The sequence below is a fragment of the Sorex araneus genome, chromosome 1 (genome assembly GCF_027595985.1).
Source record: "Sorex araneus isolate mSorAra2 chromosome 1, mSorAra2.pri, whole genome shotgun sequence".
Lineage (NCBI taxonomy): Eukaryota > Metazoa > Chordata > Mammalia > Eulipotyphla > Soricidae > Sorex > Sorex araneus.
In genome coordinates, this window is record NC_073302.1 from 240,152,157 (window position 1) to 240,178,915 (window position 26,759).

At 40.7% G+C, this 26,759-nt stretch overlaps 1 protein-coding gene across 3 annotated transcripts in view; it reads right to left on the reverse strand.

The window, feature by feature from the left end:
- Positions 1-26,759, reverse strand: part of MTUS2 (microtubule associated scaffold protein 2) — a 645,452-nt gene that overhangs the window by 388,759 nt on the left and 229,934 nt on the right. For all 3 annotated transcript variants that reach the window (XM_055124406.1, XM_055124395.1, XM_055124399.1), the window contains exons 3-4: positions 20,376-22,837; positions 12,744-12,984 (exon numbers count right to left, since the gene is read on the reverse strand). In XM_055124406.1, the coding sequence (XP_054980381.1) occupies positions 12,744-12,984; positions 20,376-22,595 (2,461 nt within the window). In that variant the 5' untranslated portion in view covers positions 22,596-22,837. The remainder of the gene's footprint in view (positions 1-12,743; positions 12,985-20,375; positions 22,838-26,759) is intronic.

Here is a 26,759-nt window from a genome sequence, read left to right on the forward strand (position 1 = left end):
GAAGGGACTATGATTAGATTATGTTCTCCTCATTATCTTAGTAATTCACCAGTTGTTCAATGAAAATGTTTCCCCATCTGATTTATTCATTATGTATAAGGGGGTGTAAAGCTCGGGGTTCTTGGGGCCCACTTGGCAATGCTTAAGCCATTCAGTGACAGGGACTGAACTCAGGGCTTGTACATGCAAATCACTTGTGTTATACTCCAAGTTCCTTCCCATCTGATTCCTTTCCTTGGCGGATGCTGTAGTTCTCATGAAACTAAGTAAAATAGTGATCAAATATGAAGTGCCCCTTAGCTGATTTTAATACACTATTTTAATTCTTAGCCTAGGAATCAGCACTTGACCTGCTCCATTTTTCATCTATTCTTCTCCTCTTTTGTCTTAGAAGAACTAAAACTTCTATTTCAAAGTTACTGTTCTGTGTTATATCTGGAACTCACAGCATAGTGGGTAGGGCATTTGCCTTGCACGTGGCCAACCTGTGTTCAATTCCTCTGTCCCTCTCAGAGAGCCCGGCAAGCTACCAAGACTATCCTGCCTACACTGCAGAGCCTGGCAAGCTACCCGTGGCATATTTGGTATGCCAAAAACAGTAACAACAAGTCTCACAATGGAGATGTTACTGGTGCCTGCTCAAGCAAATCGATAAACAATGGGATGACAGTGCTACAGTGCTATTATTCACCTCCATCCTGGGGATCTTATTCTAACCATTAGCATCACGATGGCCCTTCATCTTATCACCACAGGTCACACTGACTCAAAGTAGTTCCAATTTCCAATCTCTCCCAACACGTTCTAAAAAACACATATACACACTCAAACACATCACACAAATATATACACAAACAATCTTGCTCCCCCTATGAAGAAACCATGGCTTTCTCCATCAGTATATATTTAGAGAAAACAGGCTATTTTCATCACTTTCTCTTCCTCACTGCTCATTCACTTTCAGTCACTAAACATAACTCTCAGACTTCCACCCCCATATTAAACTAAAATCATTCATTCAAAACTGGGTCACCAACTGCTTCCTAATTTCTGATCCCAACATACATTTTCCATTTCATTTATCCTTTCTTCTGTGAAATGTTTTCGCCTGCTTTTCACTTTGGAAACTCCCTCTTCTTTAAACCAAGGTGCTTCACTTTCCCAGAGGCCTCCCCACCACCTTAACCATCCTAATGATTTTTCTCTTGCATGGTCTTTCTCCAGTTATGACTTAAATATATCTGATCATCTCAAAGGCTGAAAAATCATGAAGCAACAGCTGGTCAGTAGAGGTCAGTCCATAACTAGTCCAGAGGTTCCCAAACTTATTTGGTACAATGTCCCCATATCAGAAAAAAAATCTCACAAATTACTCACCTCCTCCACTGGAAATCTACCTTCTCCTAAGTATACAGAAAGAGAGCATATCCCCCAACTGCACTAAAGTGAATCCCCAGTATCATTGAAGACTACTACCACCTCCCTCCTGGACCATTTGAGCATCTCTGAGCTGGGTGGCATCACTCATTTTGGGAAAAACTGAGATAGTCATCAGTAAAGTGTTTTATTGGAATATAGCAGCGCTTACTAATTTACAAATTGCATGAAGTTGCTTTCACACTACGGACAAGTCTGAATATAACAGGGAGAGTTTGGCTCTCAAAGCTTAAACATTCACTATCGACCCTTAATTTGCCCTCCCCTGTCTGAAAATATCACAGCATCTTATCAGTGCCATAATGAAAAGCACAGCAAGAATCACAGTCCTTTGTACAGGGACAATGTCAAGAGTAGATTTATTGGATGAATTAATGTTTCAATGGGCCTCAGACTATTACTGAACTCTGTTAGATTGTGATAAGTACAGAAGGTCCTACTGATTTCTGGAGGTATCCAAAGTAACCTATAGTAATAATTCTTATGTAATGGTAAATTAAAAACCAAAAGGAATTTTTGCTTCAAAAATCGAAGCAATAGTACAGTGGGAGGGGCACTTGACTTGCATGTGGCCGACTCAGGGTGATTCCCTGTTATCCTATATGTTCTCCGAGCCCCGCCAGGAGTTATCTGAATTATCCCCATGTTCAGAGCCAAAAGTAAGCCCTGGCATGTCCAGAGACCAAAACAAACAAACAAACAAACGAACACCAACAACAAAACTCCAACAACTGTTAGAAACAACAAATCTGTTAGAAACAAAATTTAAGTTTCTTTTGATTTTGCGTCACAGCCAGTAATGTTCAGGGCTTAGTCCTGGCTCTACTCTCAGTAATCACTCCTAGGTGATTTATCCTAGGTGATTTATCCACCTATGCTCAGGTGACCATATGGGATGCCAAGGATCAAATCTAGGCTGGTGGTGTGCAAGGCAAATATCCTACCTGCTGTACTATCTCTCCAGCCCTCAGGCTTCTTTAAGTAAATAAAGTGCCCCTCTAATTACTCCCTAATTATACTTCCCTTATGGATCATTCTAGTATACATGCAAGGATTCACACACCCCAGGAGGTGTTATTTTCTACTTTAGGGAAAGCTAAGACCATGATAAGAGTCTGGAAAAAAGATCAAATAACAACAATGTACTAAATATGTAGTACAGAGAAGTAGTGCTTTGTTAGTTAAGAGTGAAATATCTAACAAATTGTTTGGTACATAATCTTAGGTTTCACTCACACAGATTTTACAGCCATCTTAAGGGAGGTATCAGTCCCTTGTTCACTGAGTACCAAGGTACTCACAGCATGCTGAGTTTACCAGCCAGAATCTATAATAAAACAACAAGTTCTATATAGATCTGTAGAGTCAGAAAACTCTGTATCTATAAGACAGAAATGACATAGATTTAAGGAAATATTTATATTCAAGTATCCTTTAGCAGATATAATCTATCAAGATCTGTAATATTCAAGAGCATAAGAAATAGAATTCATTTATAATACAGAAAAAGTCTTAAAGAATCTATATTTGTGGTAGCATTGTCAACTATATAGGAATATAGCAGTTATGTAAGGCTTATTAATCTTGATATGCAACTCCTCTAAAGTGAATCTTGTCCACTGGTCCTGAGGAAAAGACTGAATTGGATGCCCCACTTGTAGCCGAACAGAAATGCTCTGCTCCTTTTTCTTTTTTGAGAGGCTGGTGTTAGATCATACTTAGCAGTGATCGGGGTCATTCTTGATGGTCTTTGGGAGACCATGTGGGCTGGAGATAGAACTGGAGTTGGCCACACATGAGGCTATTCCCTTAACTCCTATAGTTTATTTCTGGCCACAAATGCTATTCCGCTGGTGATTAATAATATAAATTGTTCACTGTTTCACTGTATCACTGTCATCCAGTTGTTCACCGATTTGCTCGAGCGGGCACCAGTAACATCTCCATTCATTCCTGTTGCATGCTAGTGTAGCCCAATGGCTTATTGAGGGCTCTTTCAGGGGAATGAGGACTGTTGCTGTTACAGTTTTTGGCATATCAAGTATGCCATGGGTAGCTTGCCAGGCTCTGCTGTGCAGGCAGGATACTCTCGTAGCTTGCCGGGCTCTCAGAAAGGGACAAAAATCTCAATTTGTGCCATGAACCATTGTCACTGCATGTAAACTCATCTATCAGCCTTGTTCTAAAGACTCATAAATAAAACTCAAAGGAGACCAACTAATGGCAAATTATCAGACAGAACTGAATGTCAGTTCAGAACTGAATGTCACAAGCACCTAATCTGCCAAAAAACTCAGCTACATGGGGCTTTGTGGTTGAAAACCCTAGGCATTCTAAGAGTCAGGATGGGCGACATCCCCCCACCTCCCTGTACATCCAGAAGACCCAGCAGTCAGCCCAGCTAAACATTTAAATGCCCACTTAACTGCCCAGTTAAATATTCTGGAATTTCTGGAACATGCGATAGTAGCAGCACACCAGAGTGGATGGGATGTAATGCAGAAGCCAATCAATATTGACTGATGATAACATTAACACAGAAGACTTAAAACAACAGCTTAGTAAATCCTCAGACAAGGACTAGTGTACCCGTGTTGAAATGCAAGAACCATAACAATTTTCACAAATTTTCTTCTACAAAAATATTTTTGATCATTTTGTTAGCCATTTAGTGGTAACAAGCAATATAAAAGGAACCTGTGGACCTTATTGTGGACCTGCTAACCTGGCCATCTTGAGAGGTTTAGGAAAATGGAGACAATGTTGGAGGGAAATGACTGGGTGGTAGGATTACTGTTGGAATACTGAATGCTGGAACATTATCATGAAAAACTCTGCAAAAAGAAAAAATTCAACCCTATCAGAAAATGGGGCGATGAAATGAACAGAATCTTTCTCAAAGAAATCTGAATGAATGACCAAAAGGAACACGAAAAATTGCTCTTCATCACTAATCATCAGGGAGATGCAGATCAAAACAACAATGAGATATCATCTCACGCCACAGAGACTGGCACACAACCAAAAGAACAAAAGCAATTGGTTTTGGCATCAATGTGGGGACAAAGGACTCTCCTTCACTGCTGGTGGGAATGCCGACAATTCATCCTTTTTGGAAAACAATATAGACATTTCTCAAAAAAATAAAAATTGAGCTTCCATTTGACCCAGCAATAGCACTTCTGGGAATATATCCCGGAGATGCAAAAAGGTATAGTAGAAATGACATCTACACTTGTATGTTTATTGCAGCACTATTTACAACAGTCAGAATCTAGAAAAATACTGAGTGCCTGAGCAGATGACTGGTTAAAGAAACTCCGGTACATACACACAATGGAATGCTATGCAGCTGTTAGAAAAGATTAAATCATTAAATTTGCATATAAGTGGATCAACATGAAGAGAACCATGCTAAGTGAAATGAGTCAGAGAGAGAGAGAAAGAGAGACAGACATAGAATGACTGCATTCATTGGTAGAATAAGAAGTAACAGAATGGGAGATTAACATCCAAGGATTATAGAGATAAAGGCTAAAAGGATCGTTCCACGACTTGGAAGCCAGCCTCACATACTGGGGGAAAAGGCAGCTGGGATAGAGAAGGGACCACTAAGTGAATGATGCTTGGAGGGCTTGCCCAGGATGGGGGATACATGCCAAAAGTAGACTATAGACCAAAACTGCTGGCCACTTACTACCTGCATTGCAAACCATAACACCCAAAAGAAGAGAGTAAAAGGGAATGTGCCTGCTACAGAGGCGGGGGGAGGGGCGGGTGGCAGGAGGGAAATTGGGAACATTGGTGGTGGAAAATGTACAACTGGTGGAGAGATGAGTACTCGATCATTTTATGACTGAAACGTAATCATGAAAAATTATAAGTCTGTAACTGCACATCATGGTGATTCATTAAAAAATAAAAAACAGCCATCCATGTTTACTAATTCTTTACCTAAGTTAGAAGGTTTGGTGTTATTCTTATTTATAAAATAAATATACTGCAGCAGAGTATGATCTGCTTAATAGGCAGTTTAATGATATCATCTAGAGTAAAGAACATGAAACTGTGCAAATTCAGCTTTCTACTATACTGTGGCTTATAAACTGTATTGTCACTATAGTTTCATAATACAGTTCCAAACTGTGTCATGATATGGGTGAATATAGTCATATATCCAAAACAGAGATCTAACAAAACTGAAAACATGAGATCTAAACTGTAACCACTGATACTTTGTTATGTGCCTGTCAAGTTGACAGGTAGGAGTGGGGGAGGGGATTGGGATAGTGAGGGAATATGGGAACACTGCTGGAGGGAAGTTAATACTGGTGGTGGGATTGCTGTTGAAATATTATATACCTAAAACTTAACTATTAATAACTTTGTAAATCAATTCTGTTATTTAAAAATTAACAATGATTACATGGATCAAAATAAATAAATAAAACCGCATTGTCAGTTCAGTTATTTAACAGGTTACAACCCAAGTTGCTTTGGGCTGGAAAAACATTTAGGATTTGTTTAAGCTTGCTGTTTCACACAATTTGCCACAACATGAATGGAACTGGAGGGTATCATGCTGAGTGAGGCCAGTAAGAAGGAAAGGAAGAGAGAAAGAAAGAGCTCTTTCCTACATGGGCTTAATGACACACAACAAGGTAGCAACAAAGGGCCAAAGGCAACACAACAGAAGAGCAGATCTGCTCAAGTGAGTTTCTGTGTGTGTGTGTGTGTGTGTGTGTGTGTGTGGAGGGGGTGGGCAGTTGTTAAAAGGGAACAGCACAAGGGTCCTTTGGGAAGGGAGATAGGTACACTGCTGATGGGTGTGGTGTTGAAATTATGTACAGAAGAAATCACCATTAGCAGTATTAAAAATCAAAGAATCTCAATAAAAAAATAAAAATAAAATACCATTCATATCACTTGTCATCCTGTTGATCTTCTATTTGCTTGAGCGGGCACCAGTAACGTTGCCATTTGTCCCTGTCGCGTGCTAATGCAGCCCAATGATATCTGCTTGCTCCAGGAACAGAAAGAGCCTCAAATCATTCATTCAGGGATTTGACGAAGAAATCTGACCATCTAGTTGGTAGGTGGCCACGCAGTCTTCTGACATCCTGTGGAATCCAGTCAGTAATAGTTCTAGTCCAGCGGTCGTCTCTGAATCGCATTATATGACCAGCCCATCTGATTTTTGATGCCTTGGCAAATGAGACAGTGTCCCTAATTCTTGACCATTGACGGAGGTCAGAACTCCGGATTCCTTCTCTCACTTGAGTGAGATGTGATACTCCTAGCATAGCTCTTTTGATTCCTCTTTGGGATACCCGAATAGCGTTCTCATCCTATTTATGTAGGGCCCAGGTCTCCGAGGCGTATGTTAGTGCAGGAAGAATGGTGGAATTGAAAAGATTGCCCGGAGTCGGAAGTTTTTCGTCCTCTTAACCACTTCTTCAACATTCTTGAAGGCATTCCACGCTGCTCTCCTCCTCCTGTGCAGTTCTGGCGCCAAGTCGTTCTTCATGTTGATTTCTTGACCCAGGTACACATAGCTGCTGCATTTGGAGATGTTTGTTCCATTGAGAGCAAATGGAGCTTCGGGGACTAGTTTGTTTTTCATGAACATCGTCTTGTTGAGATTCAGCTGCAATCCGACCTTTCCACACATGTGGTTGAAGTCGGTCAGCATTTGTGCCGCTTGGCTAATGTTTGGTGTTATGAGAACGATGTCATCAGCAAAGCGGAGGTGGTGTAATTGCCAACCATCTATCTTCACTCCCATTCCTTCCCATTCCAGTCATTGCATGATGTTCTAGAGGGTTGCACTGCAATGGTATCACCCTGCCTCACCCCTCTCTTTACATCAATGATCACTTCCTCGTAGAATGGTGAGATCCTGGTGGTGAATCCACAATACAGCTTGAGGAGGATTTTGATATACTGAGTTTGAACACCCTGTTTGGCTAGGGCTTCGATGACCGCTTCAATCTCAACAGAATCGAAAGCCCTCTTTAAGTCGATGAACATTAGACAGAGCGGCATCTTGAACTCTCGCGAAACTTCAATGAGTTTGGTCACTACGTGGATATAGTCTATCATGCTGAATCCCCTTTGGAACCCGGCTTGCTCGCATGGTTGTCCTTAGTCTAGTGTTCTGCCTATTCTATTCAGGATGACACAAGTGAACAACTTGTAGACAACAGACAGAAGGCAGATTGGGCGATAGTTGCTGATGTCGTGGATGTCTCCCTTCTTGTACTGGTTTTCCACTGAGATGGAACTTTACATTCAGACAGGTAGCATGTAAAGAGAGAAGCCAGTGTAACTGATGAGTACTGGCAGCAGATTCTTCAGGTGTTTGGGTCTGACTTTGTCCAGACCAGGTGCTGTACGTATCTTTACCAACGAAATGGCATGTCGGATTTCGGAAGGGAGGACATTGGGAATGACATATATATCCTGCAGAATTTGGTATATGGGCAGGTGGACATGGTTGCCAAAGAGATCCGAGTAGAAGTCATGAATAATCCTCTCCATTGCCTTTCTGGAAGATGTGATAGATCCATCAGGACGTTGGAGGGCAGTCATCTTGGTCTTGTAGTTGGCGAAGAATAGGCGAGCATTGCGAATACTTTTCCCGGCTTCTGCCGAATTGGCCAACACTGCTGCTCTTCTCTCTTTGAGGTCTTCCTTTATCGAATCTCTGCACAGCTTTGCGAGCTCGGACGTTATCTTGTGATTGCCTGAGGCTCGCACCAAACCACGTTGACAAATGAGCTCGAGAGTTTCCGAAGACAGGCATCTGTTTGTGGCTTTCTCATTCTCGGCATTCTTCGCACTGTTATGGAGGTGCTGAACCAGTTGATCACATTCCTCGTCAATGTTGTCAACGATGGCATCTTTCCACGTTGCTGCAATAGTGCCAAAGAGCTCCCAGTTGGTGGTCATTCTGGGAGTTAACTTCTTAGCCTTAAATTTTGCAGACCTTTCTCCCCACTCTGTGAAGTAGAATTTTGCACGAAGGAAACGGTGGTCCGATCCCATTTGGAATTTTGGGACAACAGCGACATAGGTCAGGCAAAACCTTTGATTAAATATAATGTGGTCAATTTCATTGTGGAACTGTCCACCGGGAGACTACCAGGTCCAACGTTCAGATTTGGCCTCTGGAACTGTGAGTTACCATGGATGGTCTTGGTAGACATGATGAATTCAGACAGTCTCTCACCCTGATCGCTCCATTCTAGGCCATAGGTCCCAATGTGGAGTTTTTTGGGCGACCTTCTTGGACCTATCTTGGCATTAAAATCACCAACAATGATCTTGTAGAAGGTGTGGTCTTCTTTATAGAACTTCTCCAGTTCCATACAGAACCTCTCAATTCCTTCTTCATCATAGTTGGATGTTGGTGCATAGACGACAAAGATAGAAACTGCAGGCAGTGAGCCACATCTATTCAAGTGTAATTGTCCAATTCGGGTTGTTAGGCATTTGAATGAATTAATGCTCATGGCCAAGTTCGTGTTGACAAGGACACTGACACCACCGACGCCTCTGTTGTCGAATGTTCTGAGGAACAATTCTTTTCCAGTGTCAAAAATGGCGTGATGTGATAGTCGAAGCCATCTATCACAAGCCTACGGCAAGCATTATCCTCAACGGGGAAAAACTAAGGGCCTTTCCTCTGAGATCAGGCACAAGACAAGGATGCCCACTCTCACCACTCCTCTTCAATATAGTACTGGAAGTACTTGCGATAGCTATTAGACAAGAAAAAGAGATTAAGGGCATCCAGATAGGAAGGGAAGAAATCAAACTCTCACTATTTGCAGACGACATGATACTATATCTAGAGAAGCCTAAAACCTCTACTAAGAAACTCTTAGAAACAATAGACTTATACAGTAAAGTTGCAGGCTACAAAATCAATACCCAAAAATCCATGGCCTTCATATATGCAAACAATGAGGCAGAGGAAAGGGACATGAAAAAAGCAATCCCATTCACAATCGTGCCCCAGAAAATCAGGTACCTCGGAATCAGCTTAACCAAGGAAGTAAAAGACCTTTACAAAGAAAACTACATAACGCTACTCCATGAAATCAAAGAGGACATGAGGAAATGGAAACATATACCCTGCTTGTGGATAGGGAGAATCAATGTTGTCAAAATGGCAATACTCCCTAAAGCATTATACAGATTCAATGCGATCCCTATAAATATACCCATGACATTCTTCAAAGAAATGGATCAAGCAATCCTAAAATTCATATGGAATAACAAACGTCCAAGGATAGCTAAAACAATTCTTGGGAAAAAGATGATGGGAGGCATCACCATCCCCAACCTCAAACTTTACTACAAAGCAGTAACAATTAAAACAGCATGGTACTGGAACAAAGGCAGAGCCGTAGACCAATGGAACAGGGTGGAATATCCCTACACACAACCCCAAATGTATGACCATCTAATCTTTGATAAGGGAGCAAGAGATGTGAAGTGGAGCAAGGAAAGCCTCTTTAACAAATGGTGCTGGCACAACTGGACAACCACATGCAAAAAAATGGGTTTAGACCTTGACCTGACACCATGCACAAAAGTCAGATCAAAATGGATTAAAGACCTCAACATTAGACCACAAACCATAAGGTACATTGAAGACAAGGTCGGCGAAACCCTCCACGAAATTGAAGATAAAGGTATCTTCAAAGGTGACACGGAACTAAGCAATCTAGTAAAAACAGAGATCAACAAATGGGACTACATAAAACTAAAAAGCTTCTGCACCGCAAGAGATACAGTGACCAGAATCCAAAGACTATCCACAGAATGGGAAAGGATATTTACACAATACCCATCAGATAAGGGGTTGATATCAATGGTATATAAAGCACTGGTTGAGCTCTACAAGAAGAAAACATCCAACCCCATCAAAAAATGGGGCAAAGAAATGAACAGAAACTTTACCAAGGAAGAAATACGAATGGCCAAAAGGCACATGAAAAAGTGCTCTACATCACTAATCATCAGAGAGATGCAGATCAAAACAACCATGAGATACCACCTCACACCACAGAGACTAGCACACATCCAAAAGAACAAAAGCAACCGCTGTTGGAGAGGATGTGGGGAGAAAGGGACCCTTCTTCACTGCTGGTGGGAATGCCGACTGGTTCAGCCCTTCTGGAAAACAATTTGGACGACTCTCAAAAAATTAGATATTGAATTCCCATTTGACCCAGCAATACCACTGCTGGGAATATATCCCAGAGAGGCAAAAAAGTACAATCGAAACAACATCTGCACATGTATGTTCATCGCAGCACTGTTTACAATAGCCAGAATCTGGAAAAAACCCGAATGCCCCAGAACGGATGACTGGTTGAGGAAACTTTGGTACATCTATACAATGGAATACTATGCAGCTGTTAGAAAAAAGGAGGTCAAGAATTTTGTAGTTAAGTGGATGGGCATGAAAAGTTTCATGCTGAGTGAAATGAGTCAGAAAGAGAGAGACAGGCATAGAAAGATTGCACTCATCTATGGTATATAGAATAACAGAGTGGGAGACTAACACCCAAGAACTGTAGAAATAAGTACCAGGAGGTTGACTCCATGGCTTCGAGGCTGGCCTCACGTTCCGGGGAAAGGTCAACTCAGAGAAGCGATCACCAACTACATTGTAGTCGAAGGCCATGTGGGGGAAGGGAGTTGCGGGCTGAATGAGGGCTAGAGACTGAGCACAGCGGCCACTCAACACCTTTATTGCAAACCACAACAGCTAATTAGAGAGAGAAAACAGAAGGGAATGCCTTGCCACAGTGGCAGGGTGGGGTGGGGGGGAGATGGGATTGGGGAGGGTGGGAGGGACACTGGGTTTACGGGTGGTGGAGAATGGGCACTGGTGAAGGGATGGGTTCCCAAACTTTGTATGAGGGAAGTATAAGCACAAAAGTGTATAAATCTGTAACTGTACCCTCACGGTGATTCTCTAATTAAAAATAAATAAATTAAAAAAAATAAATAGCTATAATTTTGTCTTTATAAAAAAAATAAATAAAGGTACTTAAAATATATCATTTTGTTTGAAAATTATGCATCAGAACTGCAACATAATGTGTATTTTGAAGTTTCTCTGTGTAGTAATCTGTAAATATCAGTCAAGTCATGGATCTTCATAATGCTCATGTTCTTTTTTATTGTGTTCACTTGCTGACAGAAAAATATTAAAAGACCAGATTATAGTTATAAAAAAAAATGGCGTGATGTGATTGATGTCTTCTCATTTTGGTCAAACCAATGATGTCGTACTTGATCTTCTTCTACACTTGCACCATCAGGTCCTCGATGGATGCTTCTGATGCCAGCGTACATGTGTTGAAAGTACAGACAATCATTTTAGTCTTTCTTCATTTTGGCAGTCTAGTTTGTCCCTGATATTTTTTCAGCCTCTTCTTGCTCATCTTTCTTGACGCTGCCATATTGGGGGCTCTTTCGGTGTCAGGTGAATAAGGCCAATTGTTGTTACTGTTGTTGGCATATTGAATATGCCACAGGTAACTTGCTAGGCTCTGCCATGTGGGCAGGATACTCTCAGTAGCTTGCCAGGCTCTCCGAGAGGGGTGGAGGCTTTTAGGGCAGCCTCCAATCACTCTTAGAGGTGTTATCATGGTGGTTCACTCCATATTTGAACCCCATCAAATATGGTGCGGGAATAAAGGGTATTAAATGTTTTATGGTGTGTCGCGCAGCTGACTACCCAGCCGCCACCATGCTCCAGGCTGCTCTCTGGACACTTGGGCTGAACCGCACACACGAGTGAAGCCCCACAAAACCAGGTAAGCAGAACTTTGTGACCTTGAACTCTAGGTTCAACGAAACCTAGAGTTCAAGATCCTCTGTCTGCCTCCTCCAATTTTCGGCATCTGAGGGAGGGGGTCAAACCCAGAGGCCCCACCCTACCCAAGCCAGATAAATACCTTACCAGCCGACCCCCACTATATCCACTATGCAGCCACTGCCACACTCCAGGCTGGTCTCCAGACACTTGGGCCGAACCTCATGCATGAGTGAAGCCCCACTAAAACCAGGTAAGAAGAACTTTGCGACCTTGAGCTCTCACAACACATACCATAAAAATAAAATAAAGGGCAAAAAATATTCTGACAATAAATGAGTAAATCAAAGAGAAAAGGGTTCCTCTTGAAGGGTTACGGCACTGATAGTTCAGACAATTACCACCGTTTCCCATGATACTACTGAAAGTTGCGGCAGGAAAGAAGAGCACCTGTTGTGTGGGTTACCTGTTGGATCGGAATTGTAGAGAGTGGCCGCAGCTGTTATGGGTCCTGGTGGGTGGATGGCACTGGCTGAAGATCTTTGACTTGCTATCAAAATCCTGCTCTTGGCAGATGGTAAACGGGACATGGCACCCAATCCCAGTTGAGGCTTAAGGAGCATGGCCGATCGGTAGAAAGTTGGGGGAACTTCATAATGCGTATAGGCAGGAGAGCAATATTCTTCCTTTCCAGGGCGTTCTGTAACCTAGGATAAATAATTAGAAACTCAGAGAATGCAGTGGCATCAGGTGAGACTGAACTAAATCAAAAGAACAAAGTAGCCCTAATAATCATTTGTTCTGCAGCACAGCCCACCTCTCTTCTCTGAGTCCACATGCCCATGTCTAAGTTGACAACACTACCACATGATCTCTCTGATTTAGTACTCAATGTAACTACATCTCAAAGGGAGATTAAAAGAGCTCAACTTGAGATTTTAAAAAATGTGATAGCTTTCTATGTCACTGGGTTTTACACAGCCAACTATAAGTAAATTATGTCAATAAAAAATAAAAGAATTTAGTAGATGTGCGTTATTCCTTTTCTTAAAAAATAAAAAGTACACGTTTTTATGGTAACCTAGTCTGACAAATCAATAAGGAACTTCACCCACCTAAGTCTTTACTAGGTTACTTAGGACATAAAATAAGCACTTTTTAATGAGTAAGAAAAGTTTATTTGGAAGAATCGAAAAGTTAATGGGGGAAAAACATGTTTTCAGGACTCTACAATCTGTTTAGATAATGAAGAACACGAAACTGCACATTACCTCCCCTAATTGCCTTCCTCCGTAAGGAGGTGTTCCCAGGAAGGTTAGAGCAAGTTTCACTGATACAAACGGTCGTGGGTAAGACCTTGCCTGCTGAATTCAGAGCACTTGGAGCAGCACCCAGTGCATAGCCTAAATCAATATATATTCATTATATATAGTAATCAGGTTGCCTTTCTTAAATTTAATAACATAATGCTTATTACTTTTTCTGTAGCTAACAAGTGGGAAGAAAATAACTTATGGCTATGTTTAATGTAATCAGTTCTGTGTTCTAAAAGCCTGTTTGTGTTGTATCAATGTTTTCTCAGATTAAAAGTGAAATAGTAAGAGAACCCAAGATCTATTTATTTAAAATAAAATAATTGTCTTAGACCACATGTGTTGTCTTAGAGCACAATAATTGTCTTAGACCACACATATTGAACTGTTAACTAACTCTGCTTTAAGTCACAATACATTTTATATGTCAGGTTTTTATCTACTCAGGAATCATTGCTAACAATATTCTTTAATGGGTTTGATCCAAGCTATTGAAAAGAGAAACCCTTAATTTGATACTCCTTTAATGTTAAAGGAGATACAAAATTCTCCTGAAATTGACATTACTGAAACAAAATATTAGGCCTTTAAATTTTTATTGTAATCACACTATAAAATATGCATGGTTGCTATAATGAATAGCCTGTACTCAGGCCAAGAAAATTATATTCCTGTCAAAAAACATTCTACATCTGCTCTCTGATAAAAATTTTACCATTCTCTACTTACTCTCCCACTATCAATCTTTATGACTTTTCTATTATACTCACATTCCCTCTATTTTTAATTTTAGTTCCAAATTTTAGTATCATTGCTTATTATTGCTTTCAGCAGGTGCTCTCATGAAATGACTACCATATCTAACATACATCTGTCAAGTTTTTAGGACTAAAAGATGCTAATCTCAGTAATTACTAGACTCTTCAGAACAGAATCATTTCCAGGGATCAAATCGCATCATGCCATCACTCAAAAATGGCCTAAATAAATAATTTCAGTGGCTTCAATGTCTGCCATGTTGCTGGGTGATTTGTCTCTGATGACATAGTAAATTCTTCCAAACGTGGAAGAATTTACTGAAACGTGTGCCTTAGATATGACCATCCTGAGCCTGTACATGGGCTAGGTCTTGCTGGGCCACATCCAATTGCAGCTCTAGGACCAATGGTCAGTGGTCAATCTACTCTCCACTTTCATCTAAAGAGTAGTATAGAAATTAACCTGCACAACCCCTACTGCTTCTCTGCTCTGGCAGGCAACCAGAGGAGCGGAGCTGGGCCTTGGAGGCTCTCCTTAGGGTGGAAAGCAGTGGCCAGCCAGTGGCTGGGACAGTACTCAGCATTGCACTCCAGTACCAATGGATCACTGATGCTTTACAACTGCTAAAGCCCCCACGAATGTCCCCTCTCTCCCTCATCATTGTGAGACTTGGGTGACTTCCAAGGATTAACAATAGAAAATACTGGAGGAAGGATTTTGCATATTATGTGGAAAAATTCCATATTTCATGGCAGAAGCAATTACTGTTATCTCTGTATCACTGTCATCCCGTTGCTCATCAATTTGCTCGAGCGGGCACCAGTAACATCTCCATTGTGAGACTTGTTGTTACTGTTTTTGGCATATCGAATACGCCATGGGTAGCTTTCCAGGCTCTGCCGTGCAGGAGAGATACTCTCGGTAGTTTGCCAGGCTCTCTGAGAGGGGTGGGGGAATCGAAACTGGGTTGACAGATGCAATATAGAAAAAAAAAATCAAGGATCAGAGGGAAATGACTGCAAACAATAACATAACCTTGGTCTCCATAAGCAAATAATTTCTCTCAAATATCTCTGCAGAGATGAATCTATGGGATCTTCAGGGGGCACCAAATTACTTGAAGAAATATTGCAGATGAAAGTACTTCAGGGATATGCATGGCCTGCTTTGGGACCAGGGAGGGAGGGCAGCCAGCCCAGGGATTAGATGTCATTGTCACTGTCTCCAGAGGCTTGCTTGTCAGAACATTGGCCATTCTGAGGAGGCCCTATCCTGTCTAAGCTGACTGCTTTCTCAGTGATACAATGAGCTGATTTTGGTATCTGCAGTCCTGGGGAGGAAGTGGTGTTTCCCCGCTTGACTAAGAGTCTTGAGTTCACAGAAGTCTGAAAAAGACTCACAGGAACCAAGCACAGAGATTGGTTTTTAGAGACAAAGTGACGACTGGGGTATTGTGAGTGAGACTCTGGCCAGAACATGCCTTCCCTGCACACTACTTTGTTAGGAGACCCATAACCCCAAACACCCACTCTTAGACAGTCCCTCCCATTTGCTCACTCATAGTGGGATATTCTGAGGCCAAACAGGGACCCAGCTGAACTGTTCAACAAAACTGCCTGGGAAGAATGGGCAGGCCACATCCCATAATAGGGCCTGGCAGGACTCACAGAAACCCTCACACTAGACTCCATCCTGACTGAGAGCTGCGTTGCCTCCACTAGGATTCCAGATGGAACCAAAATGGGGCACAATCAAGTAGACTGAACCTGTGACTCAGGAAGCTGAGCTCCCTGAAAAACCCAGGCTGTGAGCGACCCATGAGGCAGAGCAGCCTCCTCCCCAGGCCCCTTACCCTGTGGCTCCAGCACCCTTTCCCAATAAAGTCTCCTCCCTTGTCACAGGTTCCTCAACTCAATCTCTTCCCAGTGTCAATCACCTTTGGGACTGGGCAGGGTCACCCTGTAACACGTTGGGAACAGGATGGTGTACAGCCTCAAAACTGAAATGAGCCCCTGTCAAAGAAAATGTAGCCCTGGATTCCTTCAGCAGCCTCCCTCAGGAGAGGAGGTGGGGAAGCAGCTGTGGCTGAAGGCTGCCTACAAATTCAGAGTAGCAAGGGGAGTGGGATTCCAAGGACCTGGCTGAAGCGAGATTCCTCGGGAGCTGGGTGAAGAACATTCATACAGGTGCACCTGCTCTAAAGGCAGCAGAGGAAGGTCCAGGAAGGAAAGGAGGGCAGGGAGGTAACAGCCAGGCTGATCATTTCCTAAAAGCTAAGACATTTTAAAGGATTCAGTCTGTTCCTCAGGGGTCTGGGCAGATCTGAAGAGATTTAATACATTCACGCAGGCATGTACTATTTGGCTGTTACCAATTAACACCAATTGCAGTATCAAATATGTGTTAAGGAGAAACGGTCTGATTCAGCCTTCTTTAAAAAAAACTTTTTGAACCACATCCAGTTTGTTTAGGGCTTCCTCCTGGTTCTGTAGTCAGAGATCACCCAAACTGTGCTCGGGAATCATGGGTAGTGCCAGGGATCAAATCTGGGTAAGCCATATGCAAGGCAAGTGCATTGCTCCTTGTACTATCACTCTAGCCTTCTTTTTAACTGGCCATTCTGAATGTCATAAACTTTATTTTATACTGTCTAACATTTATGTCCTTCATATGCATGAAAATGAAATTACTCAAAATGCGAAGTTGTCCCATTGAGGAGGAATTCTGGCCAACTTGAACAATCTATTTATTTTGAAATTTTCTTCCATTCACCTGGGTTTCTAAAATTATTAGGTGCATTTATTTGAACATTGAAGCGAACTTAAATGCACACTCATCTAACTTCATATGACTCCCCTCATATGATAGGTCTACGTCATTATGATAATAAAACCTTTGTAGTCAAAAGTATATTTGTCACTGAAGACTTTTGATGCATCTAAACCAACTCTGAGAGGAAAAATAATTGGTCTCCTATAAAATGCTAACCCAGACCAGAGATAGGTCAGAGAATAATGTAGATGATGCCTGAGTTCAATTCACTGCATCACAAGGATCCCCAAGCATGGGCCATGGAGGCAGACTCAAGAATACTATACCAGGAGGGGTACAAAAGCAGCAAGAAAATGTCCTTCCAAATCTATATGTTCCAGGGATTGCTTCAGCTACACTCTCATACTCTAATATCAGAGAAAACTCACTCTGATTTCTCAAATTATGGCTACTGCCTAGCTGTCTGGTGATGTAAACTGAACGTGGACATAACCTATTTCATTATCAGGATGGTATCAGCCCTTTGGAATAAATATTCTTCTCTCATGTGAGCTAAAGGAAATATTTTCTATATAAAATGAAATACCTCATATATACATTTGTATATATATGTATGTATATATATGTATATATTTGTATCTCCAAGTGTAAATGTGCCAGATGGGTGTACACATGCATATAAACACATTTTAAATATGATATAATATTTAAAAATATAAAGTTTTAAATATAGTAACCCTATTACAATAGTGAACCTCTAACATTCCCTTATTTTTATGTGCTATTCCTTCTGACATGCTACTTTGACTATTATATTTGTCAATTTTTTATTAATACTTATGCTGTAGATATGGCTTTAGAATAAAAGTATTTTTAATAAAAAGCCTTGACTTCTTTTGGATAAATTGTATAAATATATTATTTACTTTACCAATTTTTAAAAAATGAATAGGGACCATATAGAACTGTTAAGCACTATTGCGCACAATGAAATCCAGGAATGACATATTTTTAAAATTTTATGTATATATACAACAAACAACTGAAAAATATTAAATTACACAAATAGGAGGAAAGTTTGGAGAAAAATAAAGCAGACCCAGGACACAAAAACATTCATTCAGAAAAACATATGCATACTAATATTGATTGCAGCACTTAGCATATAGCTAGGATATGGAGTCAACTTAGGTGCCCAACAACAGATGAGTGGATAATGAAGATATGGTGGTATGTGTATGTATATATATATATACACACATACACATATGTGTGTATATGTGTATATGTATACTATGCACCTACACTATGCAACTGTAAGGAAGGATTAAAATCATGCAATTCATTGCAATTTGAATGGGATTAGAAAATATGTTGAGTGAAGTAAGTTAGAAGAAGAAAGACAAATATCAGATAAACTCACTTATATCTGGTATACAGAATAACAAGGATCAGAGGAACAGGATAGTACATTGGGTAGAGCACTTGCCAGGCATGTGGCTGACTCACGTTCTATCCATGGTACCCCCATATGGACCCCAAACTTGCCAGGAGTGAATCCTGAGCACAGAGCCAGGACTAAGTCCCAAGCACCACCAGGTGTGGCCACCCAGAAGGAAACAAAAGAAAACAAAAAGAATAACAAGGGAAAGGGACAGCAAGCACTAAAAGGAGGATAACGAGAGTACCCTGGAACCTGGACTATGAAAATGAGGATAAAGAAGGAAAGAAACTGAAGAGGGTAAAAGGAAATAGAAGTAGGAAAAAAAAACAGTGGCGGGGGCAGGACTCTCAGACACACTGGTGGTCAAGTGATGTTATTTAACTATCTATCTGAGGCACAGAACCAATAAAACTAAAACCATAAGATCCAATCTACATTAAATCAAACTGAAATGTGTTCCTGTCAAAGAGAGAGGCTGCTTGGTGGGAGGTAAAGGTAGTTTTTGGAGAAGGATAGCTGACACTGGTGATGGGATCAGTGTTAGAAAATTATATACAGAAGTTAAACTATGAACAACTCCGTAAATCACAATGACTAAATTAAAAATAAAGAAAATAAAAGGATTACATCAGGAATCCAGACTACATACACCATTCCTTTCATATTTCTGACTAGTGATGAGAGAATCAGCAGGTTTACAAAGTCTTAGAAAGATCTATTACTTACCTGAAAAATACCATGGCCTCAACACACAATCCCAGCACATGATATCTGGTTTTTCAATATAACGTAAATTTGCTTCAGAGAGAGATAAAAAAACAGATGAAGCAGAAATATGATATTAACCTGTTTCCACACTTCTGCTGTTGCCGTGCAGTTAGGAAAGTCACTTCCTTCTGGGATTTTACTAAGAACATTATTTGCTGGAAGTTAAATCTGTTGTCAAATTATTTTGTTTTTCCCTAAACTACCCCTGGAACTCTGAATTACTGATCATGTCTTTCACTTTATTATGGAATTTTCCTTTTCACCTTGAGTAAAAAAACATTCAATTGTTCCCTATCTTAAAGAAAGGTCATGCATGGGAATAGGAGAAAATGGGACAGTGGCCAAGGGTTATTGCTTCTAGTGGTGAAGTAGCACTGCAAGTACAAGATGATAATATGGGAACTTTTGTAAACCATGTCATCTCAAAACAAATCAAGAGGTGGGTTTACTACTACTAGGATTTGTTTTCTAAAACTGAAAAATGTACTTACTTTTCTTAGTATATATAGATGTTGATTTATAATGATGCTCATATAAGGCTTACATAATATTGCAGGGAAACGATATTTCAATAAAAAACATTTTAAAAATATTTGTCAGTTCCTTCCCAAGAAGTCTTGAACATTTATTTCTCTCTTCCCCTCCCTCATATCTCTATTTCTTTCAATAAAAATTATTTTCACTAAAAATGTTCATTTGTCTCTAATCTCTAGTTACAAATATCCAGTTGATAAAAGTGTATCTATCAAAATATGCCATTGTTTCAAAAGGATTTTTCCACAATTCACTGAAAATGCATTAAAATAAAAATTTTCAGGGGCTGGAGCGATAGCACAGCAGGTAGGGCATTTGCCTTATATGAGGCCGACCTGGGTTCAATCCCCAGCATCCCATATGGTCCTCTGAGCACCACCAGGAGTAATTCCTGAGTGCAAAGCCAGGACTAACCCCTGTGCATTGCCAGGTGTGACCCAAAAAGCAAAAAAAAAAAAAAAATTTCAGTAATTCAACTAATAGATGATAGCCCAATGGCATTTCTTACCTCCTGCAAGAACTTTTCGCTCATTTGACTGAGATGGTGTCCTGGGGGCTTGATTCCAGACACCATCAATCCAGAACCGAACACCCTGGGCTTCTGCAAGTCTGGCTTGAATTTCTCATAGAGGCTGGCAGGTGGCTTCAGATCACCCTCTGCAGGCTTCTCTTCCTTGGGGAGAGGCATGCTACATGTAGCTGGGTCATAAGGAAGGCCCACTGGAATGAGTCCAACGGAAGTGTCTGCCTGGCCCAGGGCCTGAGGATTCCTTCTGATGTAGGTGATGATCTTGGGTCTCACCTGCTTGGGCTTTGGCATAATGATGGGCTTGGGGTCTGTCCTTTCTTCTTCTGTCTTTTCAGCCAGATGATTTTCCATACCCTCAAGGAAGGAAGGTTTGTTCTCAGGATGTGCGGAGACAGGCTTGGGGAACTCACTGGAGTGGGCGTTCTTCTCAGGCACTTTCAGGGATGTATTCAACAATTGTGCAGAGTCAGCGGGAAGTGTGGCAACCGCTGATGATCCCGTATCCACATCCAATACACTCAAGTTCTGAGAAATGCTGCTGGCTAGTGCCGGCTGGGGTGTTACATTCACAGTTGACTCTGTGTGCAGGGGTGCTGGGACAACAAGAGGATCTGCCCTTCCTGGGGTGCTTTCAGTCTTAGCAGCAGTTTCTAGAAGCCTTCCATATTGAGCAACTGATGAAGTCATCTCTTTGTTCTCCTCTGCTTCTCTACTGCTACTCTGAGAAACAAGGGGCTCTGGAACCCCAGTTTTGACTGCTCCAAGAGAAGGATCTGACGTGGAAACTGGAGCCCTGTTCTCGGTCCTTCTCTCCTCACCAATATCCAGGCATCTGCCATTTACTAGATTGGTAGGAAGAGAAGCTGCAGGAACATCACTTGGGGCCATGCTGCTGGGTTCCATTTCACCCCATTTCCTAGCTGTGCTTGGTGGGATTCGGCCTATGTGCTGATCGGTAGCAGCAACCACAGAAGCAAGACTCCGTTTGGGACTAGTTTCCAGAGTCTCTTCCTCACCAGCGCCCTGGGCCGCTCTCTTTCCCAGTTCACTTCTTCCTTTCCCTGTTCCAAGGTGGGGGAGCCCAGTATGTGAGGGAGCACTCAGCATCCCCCGAGCTGTGGCTTCATGGTATGCGGCCCCATTTGCTGCCTTTCTCTCAAGAGACAATACACCCTCCTCAAGGCATTCCAAATTCTCTGTCTGGCCTGGCCTCAGTCCCTTCATGGTCCTGGATGGGAGCCATTTCCGCTCCAGTGTGGGCTCTGCCTTTCCCAGTTCTGATTGTGCTTCTGGTTGACTTGGGCTTTCCTTCAAGGCCCAAACTGAATTCAGAGCTGGCTCTGGATGGGCAGAGCCTGGTGTGCTCTCACTACCAACCTTTGGGACACATCCCCCTTCCATCTGCACCTCTAAGGTGCTGGTCTCCTTGGCTTCTGAGGTAGGTGCTTTAGGTTGACATGGACTCTTTCCCTCAGAGGTACTCTCAGCTATTGGCAATGCTGCCCCAAGAGAACGAGCTGGCCATGTCTTCTGGGGCCCCTCTCTACTACTGGGCACAGGACGGATAGGTTGAGGAGACTCTAGGGGTGCGGGCGGAGGAAGCTGGTGGCTCAGGTTCCCAACACGCTCCCTCACAAGCGTGTCCCCAGCAACAGCAGAGCTGCTTGCTCTTTCCAAAGAATGTCTTCTCAGTTCCTCATTGTCCAGGGTCTTGGCCAGCTTGTCCTTGGGAACATGCCAGGGAAGATCCGCATCCCTCTTGGCCAAAACCTCTGGAGTTGCCTCCCCCATAAGATTCCTACAACTTGCTAGATTCAGTCCCTGACTACTCTGAGGGGGGTGCAGGATATTTGTGCCTCTCTCAATCGTGTGCTTTTCATTGTGTTCTTGAGCAGGTGGTACAAATTTAGGATCTTTCAGGCCAGTGGGGCCAGCCAGAGATCCTTTCCCAAAGCCCTGAAGTTGGTGAAATTCCTTGTTGAAAAGGGTACTGCTTTCTGGTTCAGCTGAATTTGCGTTTCCAATCTCATCAGTCAAGTTGCCTTTCTCAGATTTATCATGAGAGGAAGCAACCTCAAACATGATCTCATTGGCATTTGTGTCTCCCAGGTTTAGGAGGCTCTCATTATTATTTTTTGCTCCATTTCTGTTGTCCCGCAACTGAGTGTAACACTTCTTGGGAGCTGCTGGGATGCTCATTGTTCACCCTTCAGTGGGGGCTGTGTGCTCTGAAGTTTTATCAGACAGGAAGGGGCTTCCTTCAAGCTGAAATGTGCTCCAAAAGAAATTCTCAAGCTGCCTTTTGCCTCCTAACAATGTCACATGGTAATAGTGAGGTCATCATTCCCAAAATGATCTTCAATCTATGCATTGTCTTGACATAACAGCAGGATAAGTTATCCGTTAGGTTCCTACAGAATGAGTCAGTTAATCCATGAGACCTAGAACGAAATAAAAATATAATCACATTAGATTAACAAATTGAGATTCTCAGGATAAAATAGCATGATAAATATAGATTCATTCATCACTTTAACTTTTTTTTAGTTGTTCAATGCATATATTTCTTCAAAGGGATCCTTCTGTCTGAATATAAGAAAACTGAGATACCAAAATGATTGTTCTAATAAATGGATAATAAAAATCTTAAAAATTCAGAAGTTTATACTGGACATGGATTTTTAAAATAGATAAAATAGAGAGGCTCTTCACAGAAGAAAATCATCAAGTATAAGGAAAACTATAGAATGAGAAAAATCACCATTTTGTAATCAACAGTAAAAATTATTTTGCTTGAGAGACACCAATAGTTACTACAAACACTGGGTGAAACATTATTGGAACAGAGTACATATAGAGTAATAAAATGCATTCCTACAAATTACATCATTTTTATAACTTACACTTTTATTTTACAATGGAGAAATTTAACAGATCATTTTAATTAGCCAGACTTAACATCAAAAACTGAAACTACACCATGTGCTCTTGATATTAGCTTTGTTCAGTGTCTTACATCACTAAATACACATTCAATTTGAAATTAATCACGAAAATAAGATTAACTTAAATTGAGAAAGTTTTATAAAGTAAATGGCCTAAATTCATTTCCAGAAACTGATGGGTACTTCCATGCAATGCACTTCAAGATTCTTGACTGGGCTTTGGAGACAAACTTTGTTCTTAGAAGAACTGTGATTTTAGGCATAGCATGATTTTTGACATGTCTGTAACTCTCAAATTGTTCAGAAAAAGAAAGCATGTATGTACAACTAATAAAGAAAAAAACTGCTGTAAAAAATAACAGAGGAAATCTCAGTTATCCTATTCTACCATAATAGAAACATGCAAATAGGTTTGACGTTTTAAAATAAAAGATGGAGGCTATTCCAATGTGGCACACTACTGATCATTGATCACTAACATTCTTACTCTCAAGGCCAGAGATTCCCAAACTTATTTTAATTACTATCCTCTCCCTTTTCTGGCCACAATGTTCTTATTCTTCACATTACCAGATTCTTCTTCCTGGTACCTCACCATCACCTGTCTGATAAAATCTTCAACCACTGACCTTACATAACTTGGTCATAACATGGCTAACTAGGGATGACTGAAGATAGCTTACATAACTTCTAGTTCATGCTTTCCTTCCCACCCTGAACAACTCAACAAGATAATCATCTCACTTTTCTGTGATATGCAGAGAAATAAATCAAGGAAATAAGTAGTATCAAATGATGACAAGTCCTTAGCTTTGGATTATAAAACTGAGATTAACAACCAATGCTTTTTTTAATGTAGGGAGATTAGAGTCTCACTTTTTTAAAAAATATTTTTTGTTTACAATACTATTAATAAGATTAATAGACCTGGGCCCTATGAAAACAGGATGAGAATGCTATTTGGGTATCCCAAAGAGGAATCGAAAGAGCTATGCTTGGAGTATCATGTTCCACTCAAGTGAGAGAAGGAATCCGGGGTTCCGACCTCCGTCGACAATCGAGAATCAGGGACACTGTCTTGTTTGCCAAAGCGTCGGAAATCAGATGATCCAGACATATAATGTGATTCAGAGATGACCGCTGGACTAGAACTGTTACCAACTGGATTCCACGAAATGTCAAAAGACCACATTGCCACCCACCTACAAGATGGTCAGACTTCTTCACCAAGAAGAAACGGTTTGAGGCTCTTTGTGTTCCTGGAGCGAGCAGATGCCATTGGGCTACACTAGCACGTGACAGGGATGAATGGAGACGTTTTGGCGCCCGCTCAAGCAAATCGATGAATAACGGGATGACAAGTAATACGAGTGATACTATTAATAACAGCTTCTCATGCATAAATCCAACACCACACCGATAATCAGGGGTAATGCTTTTAACCAAGCAAAAACTTACTTTCAGACTAACTGCCATGTGATACAAGTGATACACTGCATGATCTCTTAGCTAACAACCACCATAAATGATGCCCATTTCTAGCAATAGACACATCTTCAGCCATCCCTACCGTCCCTAGTTAGCCATCTGATTAAAGTTTGACTATCTAATCTAGAACTTTTTCACTGACTGCATCTATTTTTGAATCATTAAAGCAGAGTGATAACATCTAGCTGCTCCTATACAATTTCATCACCATCTTGTACTTCAATCTCCTGTTCTCATGTTTGTTCTGGACACAAATTTTTGCAGAAAATACAGTGTACTTTCTCTTTCTCAGATAAAGAGAAAGTCAGTATATGGCACAGAGATGACAGATCTATGAACAGGTTTGTTAATTCACCTGACTCAATGACAGACTAAAGCCAAATGTCTCAATTTACATATAAGGTTTGATAACTGTTAAAACTTTTTGTTTCCAGACTTCATCTTCTTTGCTCTTCTACTTAAAATACATCTGCTCATGAAATTATACTCTCTCTTCTACCTTCTGAGCTTAAAGCAGATCTCATGAAGTCTTTCCTCAAATTTCTTTCCTCTTCTTCCCACAAAAACATGGGGAATATGCTAGGTAATATACTGGCATATTTTTAAAATTATATGAGCAATATATATATATATGCACACACAAACATGTGTATTATTCTTTCATTCCTATAATTTAACTCTAAGTTTAAGTTTAATGACTAGAACAATAGTAAGGCATGTCTTGAATGTGGCCTACACAGATCTGATCCATGGCATCTCATATGGTCCCTAAGCATCACCAGGAGTAAGCTACCACCGTGTGTGGCCCAAAACAAAACAAAACAAAAAAATATAAGTTCAGTAGGTTAAAGGTTAAAACTCACATGCTTCCTTATCCCATATTTGAGTGTGAAGGCACTTGGGATAAAGCAATTTTAAAAACTGAGCTCTAAAAAGATGAACAGTTACACCTCTTTCTAAATATTCTGAGCTTTATTTTTCCCATTCTTTCAAGACAGATATTGTAAAGCTACCCTACTCAAATGGGTAACTGGTAAGATAACCTTTTCCCTCTAATTCAAGAGGGCTTTTCCAAAATATTCAGGAGAGATTATATAGAAAAACAAGTTCTTATTACTGATATTTGTCATTTTATTTATAGACTTTATAATTTTATATTAACTTTACTTAAAATTTAAACAAAAGAAAGTTTGGATTTTTTTTTATTTTGGTTATGCTTAGGGATAACTCTCAGAGGGGTTCAGGGGACCTTATATGGTGCCAAGAATTTAACCAGAGTTATCCCCATGAAAGATAAGTGTCTTATCTGCTATATTATCTCCCCATATCCATATGGAGAATTTTTTGGAAGATAAAAAGGGTGATTATTTTAAAGAAATGAAAAATACTTCTGTCCAGCCTACCTCAGATGCCAGGTCTGCTGTTTCATGAATTTGTCACTTTATCAATAATGAACTGTTATATAAATATTTCAGAACAATACCTCTAAATGCAAGTGCAATTCCATCAGACTGAGTAGAAGTTATTTACCAAAGAAACCCAAATGAACTATAGCTGTGCAATAAATTATCCTTCATGGGAACTAAGAGATATGGGAAAATGTATGGCATTAACCCAAAAGTTAATGGTAAGAATAATGGTAATGCAAACAATCTTTAGTTCACAATTTTTATTGAGGAAGCATATTGTCTGAATCTATAAAATCCACCACATTTAATAATCTTATTAGATGAAGTTATGTACAGAAATTCACAAATAGCAAAGTATTCATCTGCTGGAGTAGCCAGGCTTCCTGATTGATTTTGCATATGTTTATTCTTAGAAAGCATAATTGTAAATAGTCTAAAGCTTGAAGCAGTTCAAACTAAACAAACGTTACAAGTTCACTTTCCTCACAACATAGTTACAAATTGATTCATTGGTTGGGGAC